Consider the following 18,425-nt stretch of genomic DNA (forward strand, 5'->3'; position numbering starts at 1 on the left):
TCGATGATTTCTTATTTCCAATGGATTTCAGTATGGGACCCCAAAATTGAACTTTTAGATTCCACTCCGATTTTGATGTGTGGGAAGAAGAGTGGGGCACCAAAACTGCACCTCTATAATCCATAACTTTACTAATGCCTCCAATTTAGACTTGGGATACCAATATTCTACATTAAAACATTTATTTTTAAAGATGATCCAAGGTTTGGCCCATTTTCATGTACGATTTTTCCGTATTTGGGCAATGGGTTTCAAAATGGGACTCAAAACACAACTCCTGGATTCTATAACATTAGTTATTCGATTTCGATTTTGATATGGGAAACCTCTATGAAATCGAGGTTTCATTTTCAAATATTGTATATTAAAACATTTATAATTAAAAATGTTTCAAATTTTAGTGGGTAGGCGTATTGCTACTGGTAAACCCCCGATTAAAGAAACAGCAAAAGCACAGTGTAAAGGGAAATGTACGAGTTCTATTGCAAACATTTGTTTAATTTTCCGTTTCGTTTATGTGGATAATATGTAATGCCATATAATATGTTCTTGCCGTCGCGTTCGCATTATAATTAATATATAATATGCATGTATGCCAGTGTGTGTATGTTTTGTTGAGGGGTGTGTGAACTATAGCCTTCTTCCACGGGCCTCATAGTTGCCTTCGTCTTTGTCTTGCCGCAGCATCCTCATCCTCATCCTCCTCGTCTTTGTCAATCAAAATCAACACTTTTCGTTGATCTAGTCAAATATCGGTGATCAGGGATCAGTGGTCGCTCCATCTCCGCTCCCTAGTCCATGGAGTCACTGCCGGTGGAAGAGGGCTATATCGCTGGGACGGGGGATTCGTGTGTGTTGTGTTATTTTTTATTTTGGGGTCGAATGGATTCTCGACCCTTACCCTTAAGCTCGGCGGCTCGTCTAACAGTCGGTATCGTACCAGGCAGCCAGATTGTTGTTGTCATTAGGGGGCGTCGGCATGGCGTCCAAATCAAAGTTCAATGCACCGGCATCAATCTCGCCGACGTCCATGTCCATGGAGTAGGGCGATGTGGGTGCGCCGCTGGGCGGGATTGGGCCGATGTTGCCACCGCCGCCGCCAGCTCCACCCACCGCTCCACCATTGCCGGCAGCACCGCCAGCGCCGCCGCCGCCCACCGGGCTGCTGATCTCCAGACCCTGCATCGAATCTATTGGTAGAGTATCATATCCTGCGGACAAACGAGAGTGGTAAAAAAATAATGGGGGAAAATTGTAATCAGTGAACAGTATTCTTAAGCAACCAGGCAACCACCAGCTATCAACTGGCAGTTGGAGCGCGATTTAAAAAGTGGATTCATCATTATTCATTTGATCTACATGTCTATCTCGTTTTAGCCGATTCTTTTGCCAAATTACATCAACATTGAAACCATAATGATACAAATAACTCAAAGCTTTTGTATTTTTACGTAACCCTATATTCAAACGAAATGAAGATTCCACTCGTACACGGCCGCCTTTGGCACCATGACCTAAAGTATAAAACAACAAAAAAAAGCTGAATGCCGCTTAAAACGTCTAAAACTAAAGTACGTCACGACAAAGATCAGTTAAATTAGATTGGAATTTGTCCTCTCAACCATGCACACGTCTTAAAAACTAGATATGTATATATACACACGATAATGTGGATAGAGGTAACTAGTTCTATGCGATTATCGCAGGCTACGTGACATGCAAAATGAATCGAACCGAACTAAAGTTTCTTACTCCTGTTCCTCGTTGCTGGGAAACTTTAATTGTAAATGCATTCTAATGAAATCAAACGCAAGAGATGTACAAAAGGAAAAATATTTGAAATTATTAGTGTAACGTTAATGTTGCTTCATATATCTCGATCCAATTGATAATTTATATCTTGGTTATGATGGGAGTGGAACGAAATATTGAAACAAACTCTTTCGGCATTGGTATCCTTTCTTCACAGCGTTGCACTTCGTTGTTGTGTGGTGTTCGTGTGTGTTGTGCCAAGATCTTCAAGCTACGTGTCAAAAGCCTAAGATTTGTTCGGTAAAGGCAATAGGGGACATATATTCTATTTCATTCAAGGACAGGCCACAATCCTTCAACTTCAAAAATATTGACGCTAAGCTAGGGTCATATTGTTAGGCCTTAAGGTTCTATAAATATATGGCTTTAAAATATGCTATTTTTTTCCCTTTCCAGAAAATCGTCTGGCATAAAACATTATAAGGTTTAGGTGTCTGTCTAAGGCAGGTGTCTTCGATGAAGGTGCTGATAAAAATAATTGGCGCCCAACGTGGGGTTTTGCTGTATGTATGTATATGCTGCACCCGGTCAAAAACAGATTTCCCCACTAATGAAAACCACAGTTTGAAGATTTGCTAGTGGGAAAGGGCGGAGCTGTGGTAAATTAACCGAACAACACGCTAAACTAAAGACATTTATTTATTTCCTTTGCATGCAGCCGTGGAAAGTAAAGGGGAACGAAATTAGGGGGTTTCGAGCAGGAAGACAGAGATAAAAAGAGATCGAGCGAGGGGTCACGGTGAAAAAAGGGCAGGGTTAGGTTTGGCTCACACTGAAGTAATTGAAGTGAGTTTAACGGTTTTGGCTTCGATTAAGTAGTGCTTATTTGAATGATGAACAGACATGATAACGATTAAATGTACATATGCGGGGTAAAGGGGTCGGACTCGGAACCCAAAAGGAGTTATCGAATTGTCTAAACCTGCAAACGTTCCCGTTAGTTTCTTTTTAGTTTTTAGTGGGGTGCTTATGGCGGGATTCTTCTTCTTGGGGGTGGGCGGGTTCGAAGGGCGGGGTCTCTTCTTACGCATATGACATACATACCTTGCTGATGGAATGCGCGACCTCCGTGCGAACTGTGCACACTGGGCGGACCTTGTCCGTACAGGCCTTCATATGCTTCTTCTGGTCCAAGCATATCCTGTGATCGATCGATTTCGTGTTTGTTTATCGGTCGGTGTGCGTGTGTAGTATGTGCGTGATCGTTCGTGTGAGATTATGTGTTGGATGTTTTTTGTGTTTTTTTTACAGTTTCGTTTTTATTTATTTGTTGTTGGGATGGATCAGAAGTGAAAAGTTGTTAGGAAAGAAGAAGACACGCGCAAACGCCAGTTTGCAAGTGAATGTGAGCGAGAGGGAGGGAGAGAGAGTTGGTTGGTTGTGGGAGCGGGCGGGGTGGGCGGCGAGAGTGAGTCAGAGAGAAAGAGTCGCGTTGTTTGATTGTTGTTGTTGGTGAGATTTTGGTGCAGTGAATATCCGTCATTGGTTGTTTCGGTTCATTTACCGTTGCAGTTGTGTTTATAGTGATTTTTTTGGTTTGTTTTGGTTTTACGCACACAAAGTAAACATAAAGGAAAAAAGAAAAGAACAAAAAGTAAATAAAAAAGTGAATTAATTACAAAATCATAATCATAAACATAAACACAGATTGAGATGTCGCAGCGAATATACAAATTAATATTCATGTAAGTATGTTTGTAGTGGGGTTGTTCTTTCGGGAAAGTGGGGTGGGAATAAGTGGAGCGGGGAGGGGTGGTGGTGTGGTTAGAGGAGGGGATAAAGTACGATGAGAACTAATCGGAATCCGGAATATTTTTAGTCGACGTTCATCTACAGCTACCTATGTACTTATCGACTAACATTTACGCTCTATCGATTCGTGGTTTACAAGAAAAGCAAATAACGGAACGTAAAAATCTAAATCATATTGAAATTCAAAAGAGGTTTATCGAAATCGTAAGCAAGCGATATATAGGTCTATACTTAATATGAAATATATCATTATATAATGCTTGACTAAGTAAGTTTTCTACAAATTTACAATTTTATGTACAGAGTTCGCTTTCGGGCTGGATTTCAAATTATAATAATTATTAGAACACAAGAGAAAGGGTTTGAAAGCCGGAAGCCGGAGACCGCGCACTTTCTTAGCCTACATGGCACGCACCTGCAGATCGGGACCCATGCCCAGGTCGGCGTTGGCCCAAATGTTGTTGTCCTCGCGCAGCAGCGAGTTGGTCAGCTCGATGGACAGGCGCTTCTTGTAGTCCTGCGGCTTGTCCTCGCTCATGCGGAAGAGCACGGCGGCGGCATAGGTGGCCACGCCCTCGTTTCGCGAGTGCAGGAGATCGGTCAGCGGCCCAGTGGCGCCCTCCTGCTCGATGATCTCCGCGCCCTCCTTGTCGGCGGCCAGCTCACAAAGAACTCCAGCAGCCACGCGCTAGAATCAGGAAGCATTTAGTATACTTTAGATACGATTGACAATAATCAATAGTCCCACCTGAATGTTCTCGATTTCGTTGAACAGCAATCGCACAAATATCGGTATCACCGACTGCTGGCGAATGAGCGCCCTGTTGTGGGACTCACGGGCCAGGATATGTAGTGCCCCCACCGTGCCCTCGACGATCTCCTCCATACGTACGCCGTCAGCGTAGGCGGACGGCTGCTGCGAGCCCGTGGTGGCAATTGAGGAGCGTTGCTGCAGAGTAAGAAGAATATTGGGAATCAGTAAAAACATCAATAGTTACAGACCTTTACAAACATACCCTCTCTGTGTCCTGGAACGCACGCATTAGCAGCCGTACCAGATGGTGAATGGCCCCGTGCTCGCGCAACGGTGCGTGATTGGCCGGACAGAGGGCCAAATTGCGTATAAGCCCAATGACGGCCTTGATCAATGGCCAACGAGATGGCGGATGCAGTAGCTTCACAATCACCGATAGCCCGTAGTTAAGACGCACGGCATTCTGGGCTAGCTCCGAATCCACGTGACGCGAGGTCAAATGACGCAGGGCGCACACGGCGGGCTCGGTAATCTCCTCGCGATCCCCAGCATTGATGATAGTACGGACGAGGGCGTCCACGCCGCCCACCTGGCAAACGGTGGCCTTGTTGCGCTGATTGTTGCACGTCAGATTCGAGAGAATGCCGGCGGCACAGGTGACCACGTTAACATCGGTGGAGCCCAGAACCTGAACAAGCGATTGGAGCAGGGCTTCGAGGCCCTCCACCTTGGTGGCCGCATCAGACAGATTACGAAGCGTCCACAGACAGTTTTGTACGAGACGCGGCGACATGTTGCCCAAGTGCATGGCCAGCGCCTGCATGCCGCCGGCATCTACGATGGCCGGCTTGTTGCTGGAGCAAACGGACAACACCTTGAGCACCCGCGAGGTGGTCCATAGTAGCTTCTCGTAGTCGTAGGAGCGCATGATGCGCACCAGTTCGTTGGGCCCGCCGGAGGCGAGGATTATTAGCTTGCTTTCCTGATTGCCATAGGCCAGAATCTGTAGGCAATCGGTGACGATGGCCAGGAACTTTACGTTGTTCCTTTGCAGCAGCGTAACCATCTTCTGGAGTCCACCGGCTAGGCGCACGGCCATCTTGGAACCATCCTGGTGGAGCAGCAGGTTGTGCAGCGTGGTTATTGCATAGAAGAGCACACTCTCCACTGGCGAGGAGAGTAACTTGACGAGAGCCGGTATTCCGCCGCTCTTGAAAATGGCCAGCAGACCCTGGCGATGGTGAGACAAGTTGTGGAGCGTTCCCACCGCTGCCTTGGTGCTTTCCAGATCGTTGCTGTTGGAGATGGCTCGCACTAAGGCGGCCACCATCTGGGGGCTGTTCATAATAGCGTGGCGCGAGGCCTCCTTTTTGGACAGCTGGTGGACCATCATGGCAGCCTGAGAAACGACCACCTGATCCTCATCGTTCAGTAGTTTAATCAACTCCGGAATGGCCCTGGTGGCCAGCTCGGCATCGTCCTGGTAGTTGATCAGATTCACGACCGCGTGCTTTAACATCTGCGACGGTTCTGAGAGACGTTGCACTGCGGTCGGCTGCTGGGGATCGAACTGGGTAGAGGGAATCTCAATGCCCTCCTCCAGGGTCTCCGGAAACATGGCAGCACGGACGCGTTGGGAGCGCGTCTGGCTCAGCTGCTGGTTCATGTCGTCCACCTGGTCCTGTGTAAAATTCTGAGGGAAACCGGTGTCCAGGTCGAACATCAGCGGATCTCCCTCCATCTCTTCATCCTCCTTGCCGGACAGCGATGGCACCTGGGTAACGGCACCCGAGTGGATGCCGGAGTCGCCCAGATACGAGTTCTGCTGCCACATGAGGGTCTGCTCCTTGGCGGACACCATCGGCGGAAGATCCGGCGGATTGTATTGATTATTATGCGACACTGCAAGGAGAAAGGTAAAAAGGGTTGAAGAGCGGGTCGCAAAATGTCTTGGCTCGGTGGCAGTCGATTTTCCAAGCACCACCACAAGTGGAGACGCTTTTATGGGTTTAAAAGATTTTCCCTCATTTTTTTGTAAGCTAACAACTACTAACTAAGCTTAACTGAAATAAACTTGTACATTTATATCTGTCTTAAATGTCTCCCAAAATAAGAGCAGAAGGAATATTTGCAGCTTCAATACATATACATATAATCGGACATTTTTTTATTTTTTGTTATCCTTTGAAGTGGAATAATGGGCACAGGACAACAAAAAGCATGGCCATTAGACTGAGTGCAACACGTCGGATTTGGCTTTGGGCTTGGTTTCAATATCAACGCTTTAACCCTCACCAAACGCCTAGCATATTTGCATTTTTTCTTGAAGGATGGCCAAATGGAGAACGACAGCAACTGACAGCAAAGTGAGCAGCATCCCAGGCATACGGGGCACACAAATTGCAAAGGGAAAACTTTGAAGCGTGACAAATTGAACGCTGCAGGATATTCCCACAAAGTTTAGAGTGGATGGGGGCGCACAGGGAAGGGGTCATGAAGCTCACACATGAGAGGATCCTGGCAAAAGGATTTGTGGGGCGTTTTGTTTGCCACTTCTGTCTTAATTATGCCGTTTCAGGCCCAGCCCTTTGCCTTTGTTGTTTTACTTATGCGCGGACACAGTGCGGCCACGCCCCTTTTGTGTGCATTTGCATTTGCAATTTCAAACTCCCCCGTTCTATCCCTCCCCGCGGTTCTTAAATACTACAGTGAAACCTTTAAGGCGAAGATTCGAACCACATGAGTTTAAATAAACTCTAATCGATTAACGAATGTCGAAATATTCCGATATGCCGATCTTGTCCAACCAAGAATGTTTCCCAATTTATATTGATGTTCTTAGGATCTCCAGGCAATTTGATTGAAAACATATTTAATGGAATTGAATATTGCCATGATTTCCAATTTGTTCCTGGAAACTAGAAAACTATTTAATCTTCGATTTATGAACATGAATCTTCAATTCAAAATTACTCAATTCCGTTCGCTACAAGCAGGCATTACTGTAATCCCATTTCGTTTCATTTCCCAAATCGATTAAGCGCTTTTTCTTTCGCTTTATCCCTCGAGTGGGCCACACACTCGAAAGGAGTAAAGAGTACGGAGTGCGGCTGGAATGGCACCGGGAAGGGGGGACGGGAGGATGCCTCTGAGTGGAAGTTGCCGCTTACTAATTAAATTCTGCACAGCAGCACCACCACCACAAAAAAAGGAAGAAAACGCTGAAGAAAATGTGCAGCCAAGTCAAAAATGAGATTGGAAGGCAGAGGGAGGACAAGGTCCCGTGCCGGGAAAGCTGGAGAGTGGGCGGAATGGCCACGTGCAAGTACACGAGTACTTGAGTGTGTGTGTGTGGGTGGGAATAAAGTTTCAAAGGATACCAAGCAGTGGCGTAGGAACGGAGGTTTCAGAATTGTAGAGGGGAATTTTTTAAGTAAATGTACTAGCCCTATTTCAAAGTGGTTAAGTTGTGAGATGCTAGTGTAGTTATCATTTTAGATACTAAAAAAATTTTTAACAAATTAGCAGATGCCCCTCAAAAATCTCTGACGTACGCCCTTGCACATAGCAAATGAAGTGGTTAAAAGGAGCGCGACAGCAAGAGGGAGGGAAGCATCTTCCTTCCTTCTCCTTTTAGCTGCGTCGTCATAAAAATTGGAAATTGCAAAAGCCAAAGGAGCAGGAGCAGTTCATTTTAATAGTCAGGGTAAGGACACAGGATACGTCTGGTGGTTGCTGCTTGTCACACAGAAAAAAGATCATCCACAACCCAATGGTGTATGCTCGAGCATTAACAAGTATGTTAATGTGGGCAGCTCACAGGTCGGACATAAATAATTCATCTGGGGTGGATGGATAGCATAGTTACCCTATATATTTTCCATAGCAAACAAGGGGCGCATCACAAACAAATGACAAACGCAAATACTTTATGTCACATTTGGCAAATTTGTCAAAAACAAGCTTCGGAAAGGAGGGGTTGTTGTGATTGTATTGCGTTACAGCAGATAATTATTTTTGGAGAACAATGCATCCCTTCCATGAGGGCTATGAAATGGTAGGATTTAAAAGGCCTATGGCCAATGTCCATTAGGGTAACATTATACGTCTGGAAATCTAAAACTGTTGCTGACAACATTTGGGATGGGGTAAACCAAGAATTTTCTCAGTGCTTCCGCAATATGGAAATCCAATGTTGCACACTTTCTTGGAAGTGGAGTTCTATACTGGAAAAGCACCGCTGGTCGAAATACTTACTGGTACGATTCTGGGCTGGCATGTAACTCATCTTGGTGATTAAGGCGCTTTACACCACACCTGAAAGAAAGAGACGGAGAATGTGTGTATGAGTAATTTGTTTAACAGTTAACGCGAAGTTGGTGTGCGAGTGTGTGTGTGTCGGAGCGAGAACAAGAAACTAAAGTGCAGACTGAGAGTTTGAGGAATGAACAAAACTCCATTTTTCCCTGCAGACATCTCACAAACACAATAATCACTCACTAGTCACAAACTTTGTTTGCTTTTAACTAATTCTTCCAACTCATTTCCGCTGTGGATGCCGCAGCATAATACAAAATATGCTGCGTATACCAAACAAGCGCACAAACACACGCGCAGACACACAGGTAGAAATTTCCGTGACTGTGTGTGCGTGTGTCTTGTCTACCTGCCGAAGACTTCGGCCACGAACCTTGAGTTATTTAATTACTGTGTTTCGCACTTCTTCAAATCTCATGCACTAAGAAAAACAAAACAGAAAATAATTTTGGCTTCACTTGCAGCTTCTGGAAAAAGGCGCAGCGGAAAATGCGACCGACCAGCACGCTCGTTAAAACGGAACAGAATCGGAAAGCGGAGAGCGAAGCACTTGCAACACGGCGAGTGCAGGAGAGAAGCGAGTTGCGGGGGGAGTGAGAGCAGGGAGCAGGGAGAAAGAGTGCGAGGGAGAGAAAGTAAAGGGCCGGGGCCGCAGTGCAGCACACAAATGCAGCACTGCGCAGAGTTGCCACACATCCGCCACATTGTGAGTACACACAAATACAGGTAGGGCACAGGATTCTGGTTATAATTCCAGTCCCAATTACGGAGTTGTAGATTAGATAAAAACCCGGCGATAATGAGCCTTTTATTCGGACAAACACGATTTCCTGTCTGCGGCAATGTTTACATTCCAGCGAGCAGCGCAGCAAAACAAGCGCACGGTTTACGAGGGAGAATACATAAAAATGCCGTTTGTGTGTATCCAGCTCCAACGCTCGCACACACATAGACACGGCCCCTTCACACCGCCCCCGCGCCTACTTCTTTGCCATTGACATCCAGCTTCCCATGTCACACTCAAAACCTGGCTTTCCAAAAGGATTAATTGCCAACATGCATTACTCACCGCGTCCAAGGGATTTATAACTGCTTTAAAGCAGGATTTCTTTATTTAAAACGCACTGAAACACACAAGTTGACGGTGAACTCTGCTCGAAAAAAAACTGTGTATATGCGACAAAGCAGAGACCCAACTAGAGATGACACTCTGCTGTCCCGATAATCCGATAGGCGCTAGTCGATAGGTCAGTGCAATGGTCGAACATTTTTAATTCCATAAAACTCTAGCGAAATCTCACAGATTTTATAATTAATTCCTAAAATTTAGTAAAGCCAGCCCATATTTTTGCTGTCCCAGCTTTGTAATTTTTTTCAGCCGTTTATCTTTATCAGCTGTATAAACATTTACCCACACAAGCACCTGCCTGTGCTTGTGAGTTTGGCTGCCCTGATTTTTGTATGTGAAAACTACCGCCTTACTGACCCAAACTGCCCAGACTTCTATTACTACACACTACTTACCACGTCGAAAGTAATTTTTTCTGCTCAAAGGCAGGTTTCTGTAGTTTAAACGCACTTAAACCCTAAAATTCCACAAAAGATCTTCCGACTGAAAACTGTGTACATGGACGATGAGCCGATGGCCGATAACTTCTCTCCCGCAGGAGGCTGCCAACTTGTTTTACAAAATAAAAAAACAAACTAGGCGCCATTTTCGAATTATAACGAATTCAGGTTCAGGAAACATCCAAGCACTGGTCTTTATTTACTTATTTACTTAATAACTGTGTTTGTTGGGCAAGCAGTTTGGGTTTATGAAGTAGAAGTGGGTTCCTCGTTAATGGTCACAGGAGCTGGCTGGGGATCACAGATCTTGCGCTTATCCCTGACGAACTTGACCAAAGCGCTCTTCTGGCGCTCCATGCCGTCGCACAGCCCATAGACCTGGGCGAAGCCAAAATAGGCAGCCACAGCGGCGACTCCAAACAGAGGAACAATAATGACGAATCCGCCCAGGCAGACGAAAAACACCAGGGACACGATGGTGAGAAGTGTGCCTGTATGGGAAAACTATGAAGTGAGATGCTAAGAAAGCATTTCGAAGCCCACCTTCTAGTACCAGCAGACCAGTAAAAGTCATCACCATGGTGGCTATTCCGAAGCCAAAGATTATGAGGAAGGGGAGCCAGCAGGCAGATGGCTATATGTGGGTTCCGGGCGCACCAGGCCGCAATAGCCTCCAGGAAATCATTTCCGCCCAGCTCGGACATCACAAACTCAGCCAGGCGACGCACCTGAAGCCCTGCAAGATTAGCTAACAATCGCTTAGTCCCCAATTCATGAATGTGACTCACTAGCTTAATCACTGAGTTATGGATTCGCCAAATTACACAATTAAAATGTAAAAAAATGTTAACAACCACAACTAATTTCGGCCACTCCATAGCTTAACTTTTAAGTCAGCTTTGGTAATTACACTTTAGGACATACATACATGACTTGTGGAGGGTCTGGATCAATCTTTCCAGAAACTGGTCCGCTGTGGGGAATTCTGTACCATGATTATCCGGCCTTTGCTCCTTTCTGGTTTCTGGCTCCGGGTTTTCTTCTGTTTTCGTTTCTGCCTTCTGGGCATTCGCGTCTCTGGCAGCTTTGCAAGCCCTCTTAGAGTGAGCCTGCAAGGCGATCGGTTCAGACCAAATCAATAATATTTATTATATTGCGTTGAAATCGAAAGTGATTAAGAGCCGGCTGAGGCCATCGAACGCGACCTTTGGCTCGCGATTCCGGCAGTATAGGTGTATTCCATTGAATCCTTCGGATCCGGCGAAAACCACCCCCACCCACCATGTTGAGCGGCTGCTGCGAGTATCTCAGGCGGTCGTCGTGTTCATCACAGGTGAAAAAACCAGTTTGTTCCCCAGGTTAACTAGCCTAATTAATGGCAACAGAATAAAACAGTAAAAACAAAATAGTAAACAAAAAATTATCGATAACACAGCGCTGAAGCAAATCATCAAGGCAGCGTTGCCACCTTTCCAAGGAGTTCAAATTAACCCGCGAGTAGGAATTATTTGAAATGACATTTAAATGATGGTAAGTAGCTTACTCCTTAAATGCATATTTTCAACTTTATTATTGTATTAACAATAATAACAAAAAGATAGCAATACACATGTTCGAAGTAACTAACTGACCCATCGGTAGATTAGTGGAGCAGGAATCTAAGTCCATTGAAAGGAGGTCGCGCCGTAATTCTCTCCGCTATCAATCGCTCCCCGTGAACAGTCATGCCGCATCGCAGTTTTGGAGCATGCAAGAAGTTCAGATTTGCGGCCCGCTCGCCACTTTGAAGCGGCAGCCAGCCGTAAACCTGGGACTCCAGGAGTGGAACTGCCTGGACCAATTGTCTCTGGCGCTCCAACTGCTTCTCCGGCCATGTGTGCCGCAGATAGCCCAATCGATCCGGAGGCTGACGCTGCTCGTACTGCGCGTAGAACTTTCGGGTCAGTGGATGAACTGGAAATCAGGACAGGATCATCATCAAATTATATATCCCGCGATATGGCTTATAAAGTTATTTGGAGTATGTGTAGTACATAATATGTAAATGGAGGATCAAAGGTTTAAAATAATTTCACTCTATATATACATATATCATAACATACCTCGGCTCACTGGAACAAAGGATTCGTACAGTCGAATGTGTCGGTTGGATTTTTGGATCAGCTCCTTTTCGAAGTCGTAGGGCAGCGGTCGAGGATCCCCCTCGTGATGATCCTGTCCCTCGCCGTCCTCCTCGCCCTCGTCGGTGTTCTCGGGTGCCGACTTCATGGTGCTCCTTCTTCACCGACCCTACTTGCTCGCGCACTTTCACTTTTACTCCTGTTCCAGCTCCCCGAAGGAGCCGCCTCTCCTTACGAAACTCCAAGAAAGTCGTCCGCAACCCGTGGCGTGCTCAGGTCGTTTGACTTGGCTGCGGAGTACGCTGCAGCAAGGACACCTGCCGTCCGACCATCCGCTTGCCTGCCGCTTGTCTTTCCGTTTTGGCAGCAACTTGTACTCATTAAAGTTTTCCCATTGTTGCCGGATGGCAGGCAATGTTACCAATACTGCACACGCATCCCCCGACGCACCCCACGGCACGTCTTGCTCCCAAGGAGCGGGAGTGGGTCTCCCGGGGTGTCGGTGGTGGTGTGACCCACAATCACAGTTTCGCCAACGTCAGCGGCGCCTGTCGGGCGAATTTTCCCAGCAGTTGCTGCGGGGTGTCCGCAATGTGTGCGATTGGGTCAGGAGAAGGCAAAAGGAAGTTGGCCAGTGATGAGAAGTAGCTTGGGTACGACAAGGGATTGGGACCTCGTGATGCCCAAGCTTTGAAGGCTAATACTTTGGATTTGTTTAATGCACCCATATAGCAAATTTCATATCGACTCTACAACTATTAACGCTAGACTTTACAGGTTTCTTTAACTTTTTACAATTTTTTGGTTTTAAATCTGAAAAGGCTTACCGTTCCTTTCGCATCACTGCTCCCATCCACCCAAATATCGGATACATTTCATGTCGTTGGTGTAATTTGGTACAAGCCCAAAAACCGAATCCTTGAAGTAAACAGCAATTTCCGAAAATAAACCCATTCGAGCGATTGCCATTGCGTGTCCAAACAATCGCAGCCGCACTCCACTAGATGCGAGGGCGGAGGACGAGGTGGCCACCACATCCGGCACTTCGCTGCCGTAATTCTTTATATCCCTTATATACCTTTGGGCTGTGCAACCTGCTCGATGTCGCCAATTTCGGCCTAATCGAATATAATTGAATGCATAAATACGGAAATAAATCAATTTAATTACAATACAGCCAACAACAGTCATTGAAAATATTTTACACGCACACTCAAGCACACGAATCCTAAATACGATTATCATAGATATAAATATTTATAAAGCCTTGGTAATGTCTTGAGTAAACCACGACAAAAACTGCGGGGTTTATAGATAAATAAATTAATTGCCGGCACAAGGGGTGCCACTCATGGCTTGCTGAAGGGGTATTCGCACACGGTCTCTAAATGTTTAGTGTATCAGCACCGTCATTAGAATTATAGGGTTTTAAAGTATTAAATTGGAATTTTAAAAACCACATTTCCATACTGCAAATGCTTTAAACTTAATAACTGATTGACCTTGTCTTCAAATGAGACGAAGAAAAAGGTTAGGAGCAATATAAGTTCTTAGTTTTAAGGAAACGTTGTATAATCTATAGATTCTTTTTACATTAAACTGCGTGTAACTGCAATATAGAAGCATGTTCAGTTTGGAAACAAAAAAATGTATTTATGTCCAGTTCTAAAACTAAAATGATCGGTAACCTTCTAGGAAACTATGAGATATTGGTTCTCTAATGAGGTTGAGGTATATTTGCGGGATCCAAAACGATTCAAAGCTCAATGAGAGTTATCTACATGGTTGTCCATCTTCAACAGACCGAATACCCCTTAAATAACTAAATACATATCTACAGATCAGTCGTGTTAAGTTCTCGGGGTAGTTGCGAAACTACAGCGCTTCAGGATAGAAGTCCCGGTAGGCGAAACCTTCAATGTACTCCGGCCGGTGGCAGGCGAACAGATGATGGGGCTGCTCCTTGTGGGCGTGCTTTTCCAGGGCCTTCCGCGTCTTCTCCAGCAGCACGGCCTCGTCAAACTTGACCCGCTGCACGGTTGTCTTCCGCAAAATGGTCTGCACAAACTGCGACCACACGGAGCCAGACTCCTCTTGTCCCGATCCCAGTCCGGAGCCCTCTTCCGTTGGCTTCTCCTTTTGCATTTGGGTGGACTGCCTCGAATCCAGCTTTTTATCGTGTTGCTGGACCTTCGCCTGAACCACCTTGGCTTCGGTTTGAGCGTAGACTGTGGTGGCATCCGCTTTGGGCGCCTGAGCATCGCCAGCGGCCTCTTTACCCTTGGCTGGCGGGCTGTCCTGCATGAGCGTCTGCAGGCGATCTACTGTCTCTGCCATGCGCTTGCGAAAGTCCACTATTCGACGGGTGTAGCTGAAGAGGGTACGCTCCTCCGCCAATTTAAGTGGCCTCATCAGTTCATCCCGACTCAGTTCTGCGGGCTCGAGTAGTGGGTTAATACGTACACCACCTTCCGATGTGCCACTGAGGTAGATGCGGATAGCAAACTCCTGCATGGCCGTGGTATTAACCAAGGCTATGGCGTAGGTATGACGCGCCTTTAGAATAATTTCTCTTATATTGTCCAACTGGGACGAGGAGGCATTGGCTGCAGATGTCGGCTGAAGATCTGGCACATCCTGCTCCTGCTTCACCAAGTGAGCCGGCCTATCCAGGCTATCCAGCACCTCCGCCAAGTAGCTGCGCATTTGATCACCCGCCGCCTGGAAGGTGAGCAAGCCCAAACCCTGGATAAGTCGAATATTGGCCACATATTGCTGCTCCAGTTCGTAGAGCTGCCAAAGGGACCTCATTCGTGACTCGTACTCCTTTTGGGCCCCTGTGCCCAGGACACTACTGATGTTAGCATTGTACAGCTGCAGGCCCCGGATAAAGGCCACATCCATGGTGTAGTTGCCCATGAAGGCCAGCACATACTTAAGAGCTTCGGAAGCGCTGCCAAAATTCTCCCTTCGCTGGGCAAAGAACTCGTCCAGATCGCTGACAGTCAACTGGTTACGCGGAACCTCGCTCCTTTGCAGGCTCTCGTTAAGCTCCCGCTCTTCGCGTATCCGCTCAAAGTTGCTCACCAGCAGATCGCCAGCGGGCTGTTGAAACTCATCGAAAACCTCAATGTCAACGGCCATGGTAGTGGTAGCGCCGGCTTGCTCGCGTCCCTGCTCCCTTCCAGTTTCCTTCGCCTGCACATTGTCCTGCTCCTTGTAATAGTAATCGTAGTTTTCCGGATGACACTGCGGCACCCATTGGTCCTGCACTGCTACCTGCCGTTCCCTGCTCCTCTTAAATATCTCCCGTGGACTGAAACGCTGCAGATCCAGGGAGGCGTATATGTCCTCCTTGTGGGCGTGGCAACAGTGGAGTGCTGACATGTCCATGGGATGGGCCTCTGTGTTAAAAATGTAGGCACCCGCCTGAACCACGCAAACATCATCCTCGGTGGACAGTAGATCGCCTCCGGAGCCATCGTTGTGCAGGAAGTTGTCCTCGTCAAACAGGAGATACAGGTACTTGCTCGTCTCCGCCAGGAAGAAAGACTCCATGCGATTCTCCTTTTCATGGGTGACAACATTGCGGATCTATAAAGAGTAAGGGTCAGAAAAATTGAGATTCGGATACCTCTAAACGCTTCTTACTGTCGCATATCCGCACTTGGTCTTGGCGCTGAACTCCAAGGTCTCCAGCATGTGCTCGCCGAGCTCCAGCAAATACTCGTTACCCGTAGCCCGGTAGAGATACATGGCCGACTCGATAAGCTCCGGCCGCAAGGGATACACCTCCCGATTCGGCGATGCCTCTCCTGCAGCGATGTTGTAGAACTCCGGCAGGAAGCCGTACTTCTTCCAGACGCCAATGTACCTCGAGATGGTGCGCAATGCCGGCTCCGTGTCCCCAATTATGCTGAGAATGCCGGGCCAAAAGGCCTCCAGGGACTGAAAGACGGGCAGGGTGACGTGGCCCTTGTTCATGCCGACCCAAACGTACCAGTCCTCTTTGCGCATGTACTTATCGATGGCCGCGCGCGCCTCGTGAAACATATCCAATAGTTCCGGGCGATTTAACAGCACAGATGCTTTTACCAGGTACTCGAACAGGGAATCCACTCCTGCCCCGATTCCCGAGTCTAGTGCTGTCCAGCGGCCGCTCTGCACGTCGATGTGGTTGCCAAAAAGTCCAATGGGCGAGCGATAGGCCCACAGGGCATGAACCGCTTGCAAAGCAACCTCCTCGTAGATGCTGTTCCCGGTTAGTCGGCTTAGAGTGCCAAATTCGATAAGGAAGGTTCCCACGCCCGCCGTGCAAGTCACGGATGTCTCTCCCTTGGGCACGCCGTAGCGCAGGTTCACCGTGCCATAGGGCATGCCGGTATTCGTGTCGAAAGCGGGCAGTAAACGGCGGGCCACATCCTCCGCCAGCCGTAGCAGGGGACCTTTGCAGGGCCAGCCCTGCTCCAGCTCAATGCCGGCTCGTTTGGAGAGCAAATGAGCAGAGAGCAGGCCGCCAACGATGCGGATGTTCGTCTCGAACACGGAAACATTGATGTCCCGGTCGAAGTTCATCTTCTCCTCGAGAAGCCTGGTGACGCGCTGGAATTCTGTGAAGTTGCCCATGGCGGCCAGCGTGTCCAGGGCGTCGATCAGGGTGAGGGAGTAGCTGCCCCAGGTGTCGTGGCCGTCGCAGGTCAGAGGGCGCAGCTCGTCATAGTTGGAGGCGTGGCGCAAGTAACCCTCGTAGGCGTGCTGGAACATGCGGCGCACATCCTCCCTGGAATAAAATGAAGATATGTATGCCTGTGGTTCAGCGCACTAGTGAACTACCCACCTCAGCTCCAGCTTTCTTGCCTTGGAGTACTGCTTCTGGCAGTTGGCGCCGGCGGCCAGCAGGAGGAGCACCGCGCAGGTCAGGATTGGGGTCATCTGCTGCTGCATCGTGGGAGAGTCAGTCAATCAGGTCCGCTAATTCAATTATGGACATGGTCAGTGCCCCATAGCCAGCGTGGATGTGGATATGTGGATGTCGAATGCGGCTACGTTGTCGCAAAATCACAACAACGCGGAATTGAGGTGGTTTCAGCGGCACCGTAATACCCTTTACTTTTATTATGGTTGTCCTTGGCTTGTTGCCACTTTCATTTTTGTCTGAAAGTATGATGATTGTTTAGTTCACTTTATAAACACAATCTAAACTTAAAAATACCTTTTGTTTTGGTAATAGAAATAAATATCAAAATCAAATAGTTAATAACGTATTTCATAAGAGAACAATGGCTGTACCAAACGCAAAAACGTTACGCAGTCTGTTATGCCCTAGTGCAGGGTGCAATCAGCTGTTGCTGGCCTAAGAACTATCGGCAGGGTGGCCAAATCGCGTTCGGATGATGGTTAGACACTGAATAGGTGTACAACAATTAAAAACAGCCACGATTAAGCTACGAAGTAATTAAAACTTACTTGCAAAATTTAGGGAACACATTCCCCAGCTGAAGCACAAAAATTCGTGCTAAAAACAATACCGATTGTTCGCGGTTGCTTTGGTCGGCACGCGCGCCTTTTCTTCTTCTTTCCGCAGCGAGTTGGCAGCACCGATCTGTGTTTTTTTTTTGGCCATTCAAAAGTGTGTGTTCGTACGGGCGAAAAGTGTTTTAAATTCAAAATAACCAGCGAAACGGCTGCCCGCAATAGAAGTAACTGCACTCAGCGGTGAGTAACTGTCTTCCGTACTTGATTCAGGCCTGGAGATCCTCCGGATGGGATGTCCCAGAGGTTGCCAGCCTTTGTTGCCCCTGCAATACAACGAATCACCTTCCTGTCCATGGGCAGCGATGGGATTTCGTTTCGGGTTCGGTTATCCCGGGGGAAGTGAATTCGGAAGTGGCGGATCCATTGTCCCCCACTCCCGGAGGCAGTGCGTCTTGGCCTAGTGGCCCTTTGCAACGCCTTGCCACCTATTCCAGCGAATGCAATTGCGTATGGTTAATTGTCCGTTGGGCGAAAAGTAACAACTTTTGTGGCATAAAACCATGTGGGAAAGCCCTGGCCAGCCCGGAACCCTCTCAAAAGCGTGCCCAAAACCCTTAGACCTAAGC

At 47.3% G+C, this 18,425-nt stretch overlaps 4 protein-coding genes across 8 annotated transcripts; all 4 read right to left on the bottom strand.

The window, feature by feature from the left end:
• Window positions 1-459: 459 nt before the first annotated feature.
• LOC108023526 (armadillo segment polarity protein) lies at window positions 460-10,291 on the bottom strand. Of its 5 annotated transcripts, XM_017093088.3 has the most exons (8): window positions 9,705-9,863; window positions 8,576-8,635; window positions 4,581-6,220; window positions 4,313-4,513; window positions 3,980-4,252; window positions 2,857-2,953; window positions 902-1,211; window positions 460-832 (listed from the first exon to the last, which is right to left on the bottom strand). In XM_017093088.3, the coding sequence occupies exons 2-7, from the start codon at window positions 8,604-8,606 to the stop codon at window positions 922-924; spliced, it is 2,532 nt and encodes an 843-aa protein (XP_016948577.1). In that variant the 5' UTR covers window positions 8,607-8,635; window positions 9,705-9,863; the 3' UTR covers window positions 460-832; window positions 902-921. The 5 variants fall into 5 exon arrangements, with proteins under 5 accessions (XP_016948577.1, XP_016948575.1, XP_016948574.1 ...); XM_017093086.3 differs by lacking the exon at window positions 9,705-9,863 and adding an exon at window positions 10,160-10,291 and having other exon boundaries at window positions 460-1,211; XM_017093085.3 differs by having other exon boundaries at window positions 460-1,211.
• Window positions 10,292-10,373: 82 nt separating this feature from the next.
• LOC108023275 (uncharacterized) lies at window positions 10,374-11,624 on the bottom strand. The gene is given in 5 exon segments (XM_017092560.3): window positions 10,374-10,695; window positions 10,748-10,824; window positions 10,826-10,940; window positions 11,133-11,313; window positions 11,486-11,624. Coding segments are annotated over 5 exon segments (621 nt in total). The 5' UTR covers window positions 11,489-11,624; the 3' UTR covers window positions 10,374-10,450.
• Window positions 11,625-11,771: 147 nt separating this feature from the next.
• LOC108023322 (uncharacterized) lies at window positions 11,772-12,756 on the bottom strand. Its single transcript, XM_017092626.3, has 2 exons — window positions 12,307-12,756; window positions 11,772-12,157 (listed from the first exon to the last, which is right to left on the bottom strand). Exons 1-2 carry the CDS (start codon window positions 12,470-12,472, stop codon window positions 11,847-11,849), a joined length of 477 nt encoding a protein of 158 aa, XP_016948115.1. The 5' UTR covers window positions 12,473-12,756; the 3' UTR covers window positions 11,772-11,846.
• A 713-nt stretch (window positions 12,757-13,469) lies between these two features.
• On the bottom strand, window positions 13,470-17,637 carry LOC108023342 (ER degradation-enhancing alpha-mannosidase-like protein 2). Its single transcript, XM_017092683.3, has 4 exons — window positions 17,537-17,637; window positions 17,162-17,478; window positions 15,976-17,104; window positions 13,470-15,918 (listed from the first exon to the last, which is right to left on the bottom strand). Exons 2-4 carry the CDS (start codon window positions 17,266-17,268, stop codon window positions 14,200-14,202), a joined length of 2,955 nt encoding a protein of 984 aa, XP_016948172.1. The 5' UTR covers window positions 17,269-17,478; window positions 17,537-17,637; the 3' UTR covers window positions 13,470-14,199.
• Between the last annotated feature and the right edge of the window lie 788 nt (window positions 17,638-18,425).

Source organism: Drosophila biarmipes, chromosome X, assembly GCF_025231255.1.
Source record: "Drosophila biarmipes strain raj3 chromosome X, RU_DBia_V1.1, whole genome shotgun sequence".
Taxonomy (NCBI): domain Eukaryota; kingdom Metazoa; phylum Arthropoda; class Insecta; order Diptera; family Drosophilidae; genus Drosophila; species Drosophila biarmipes.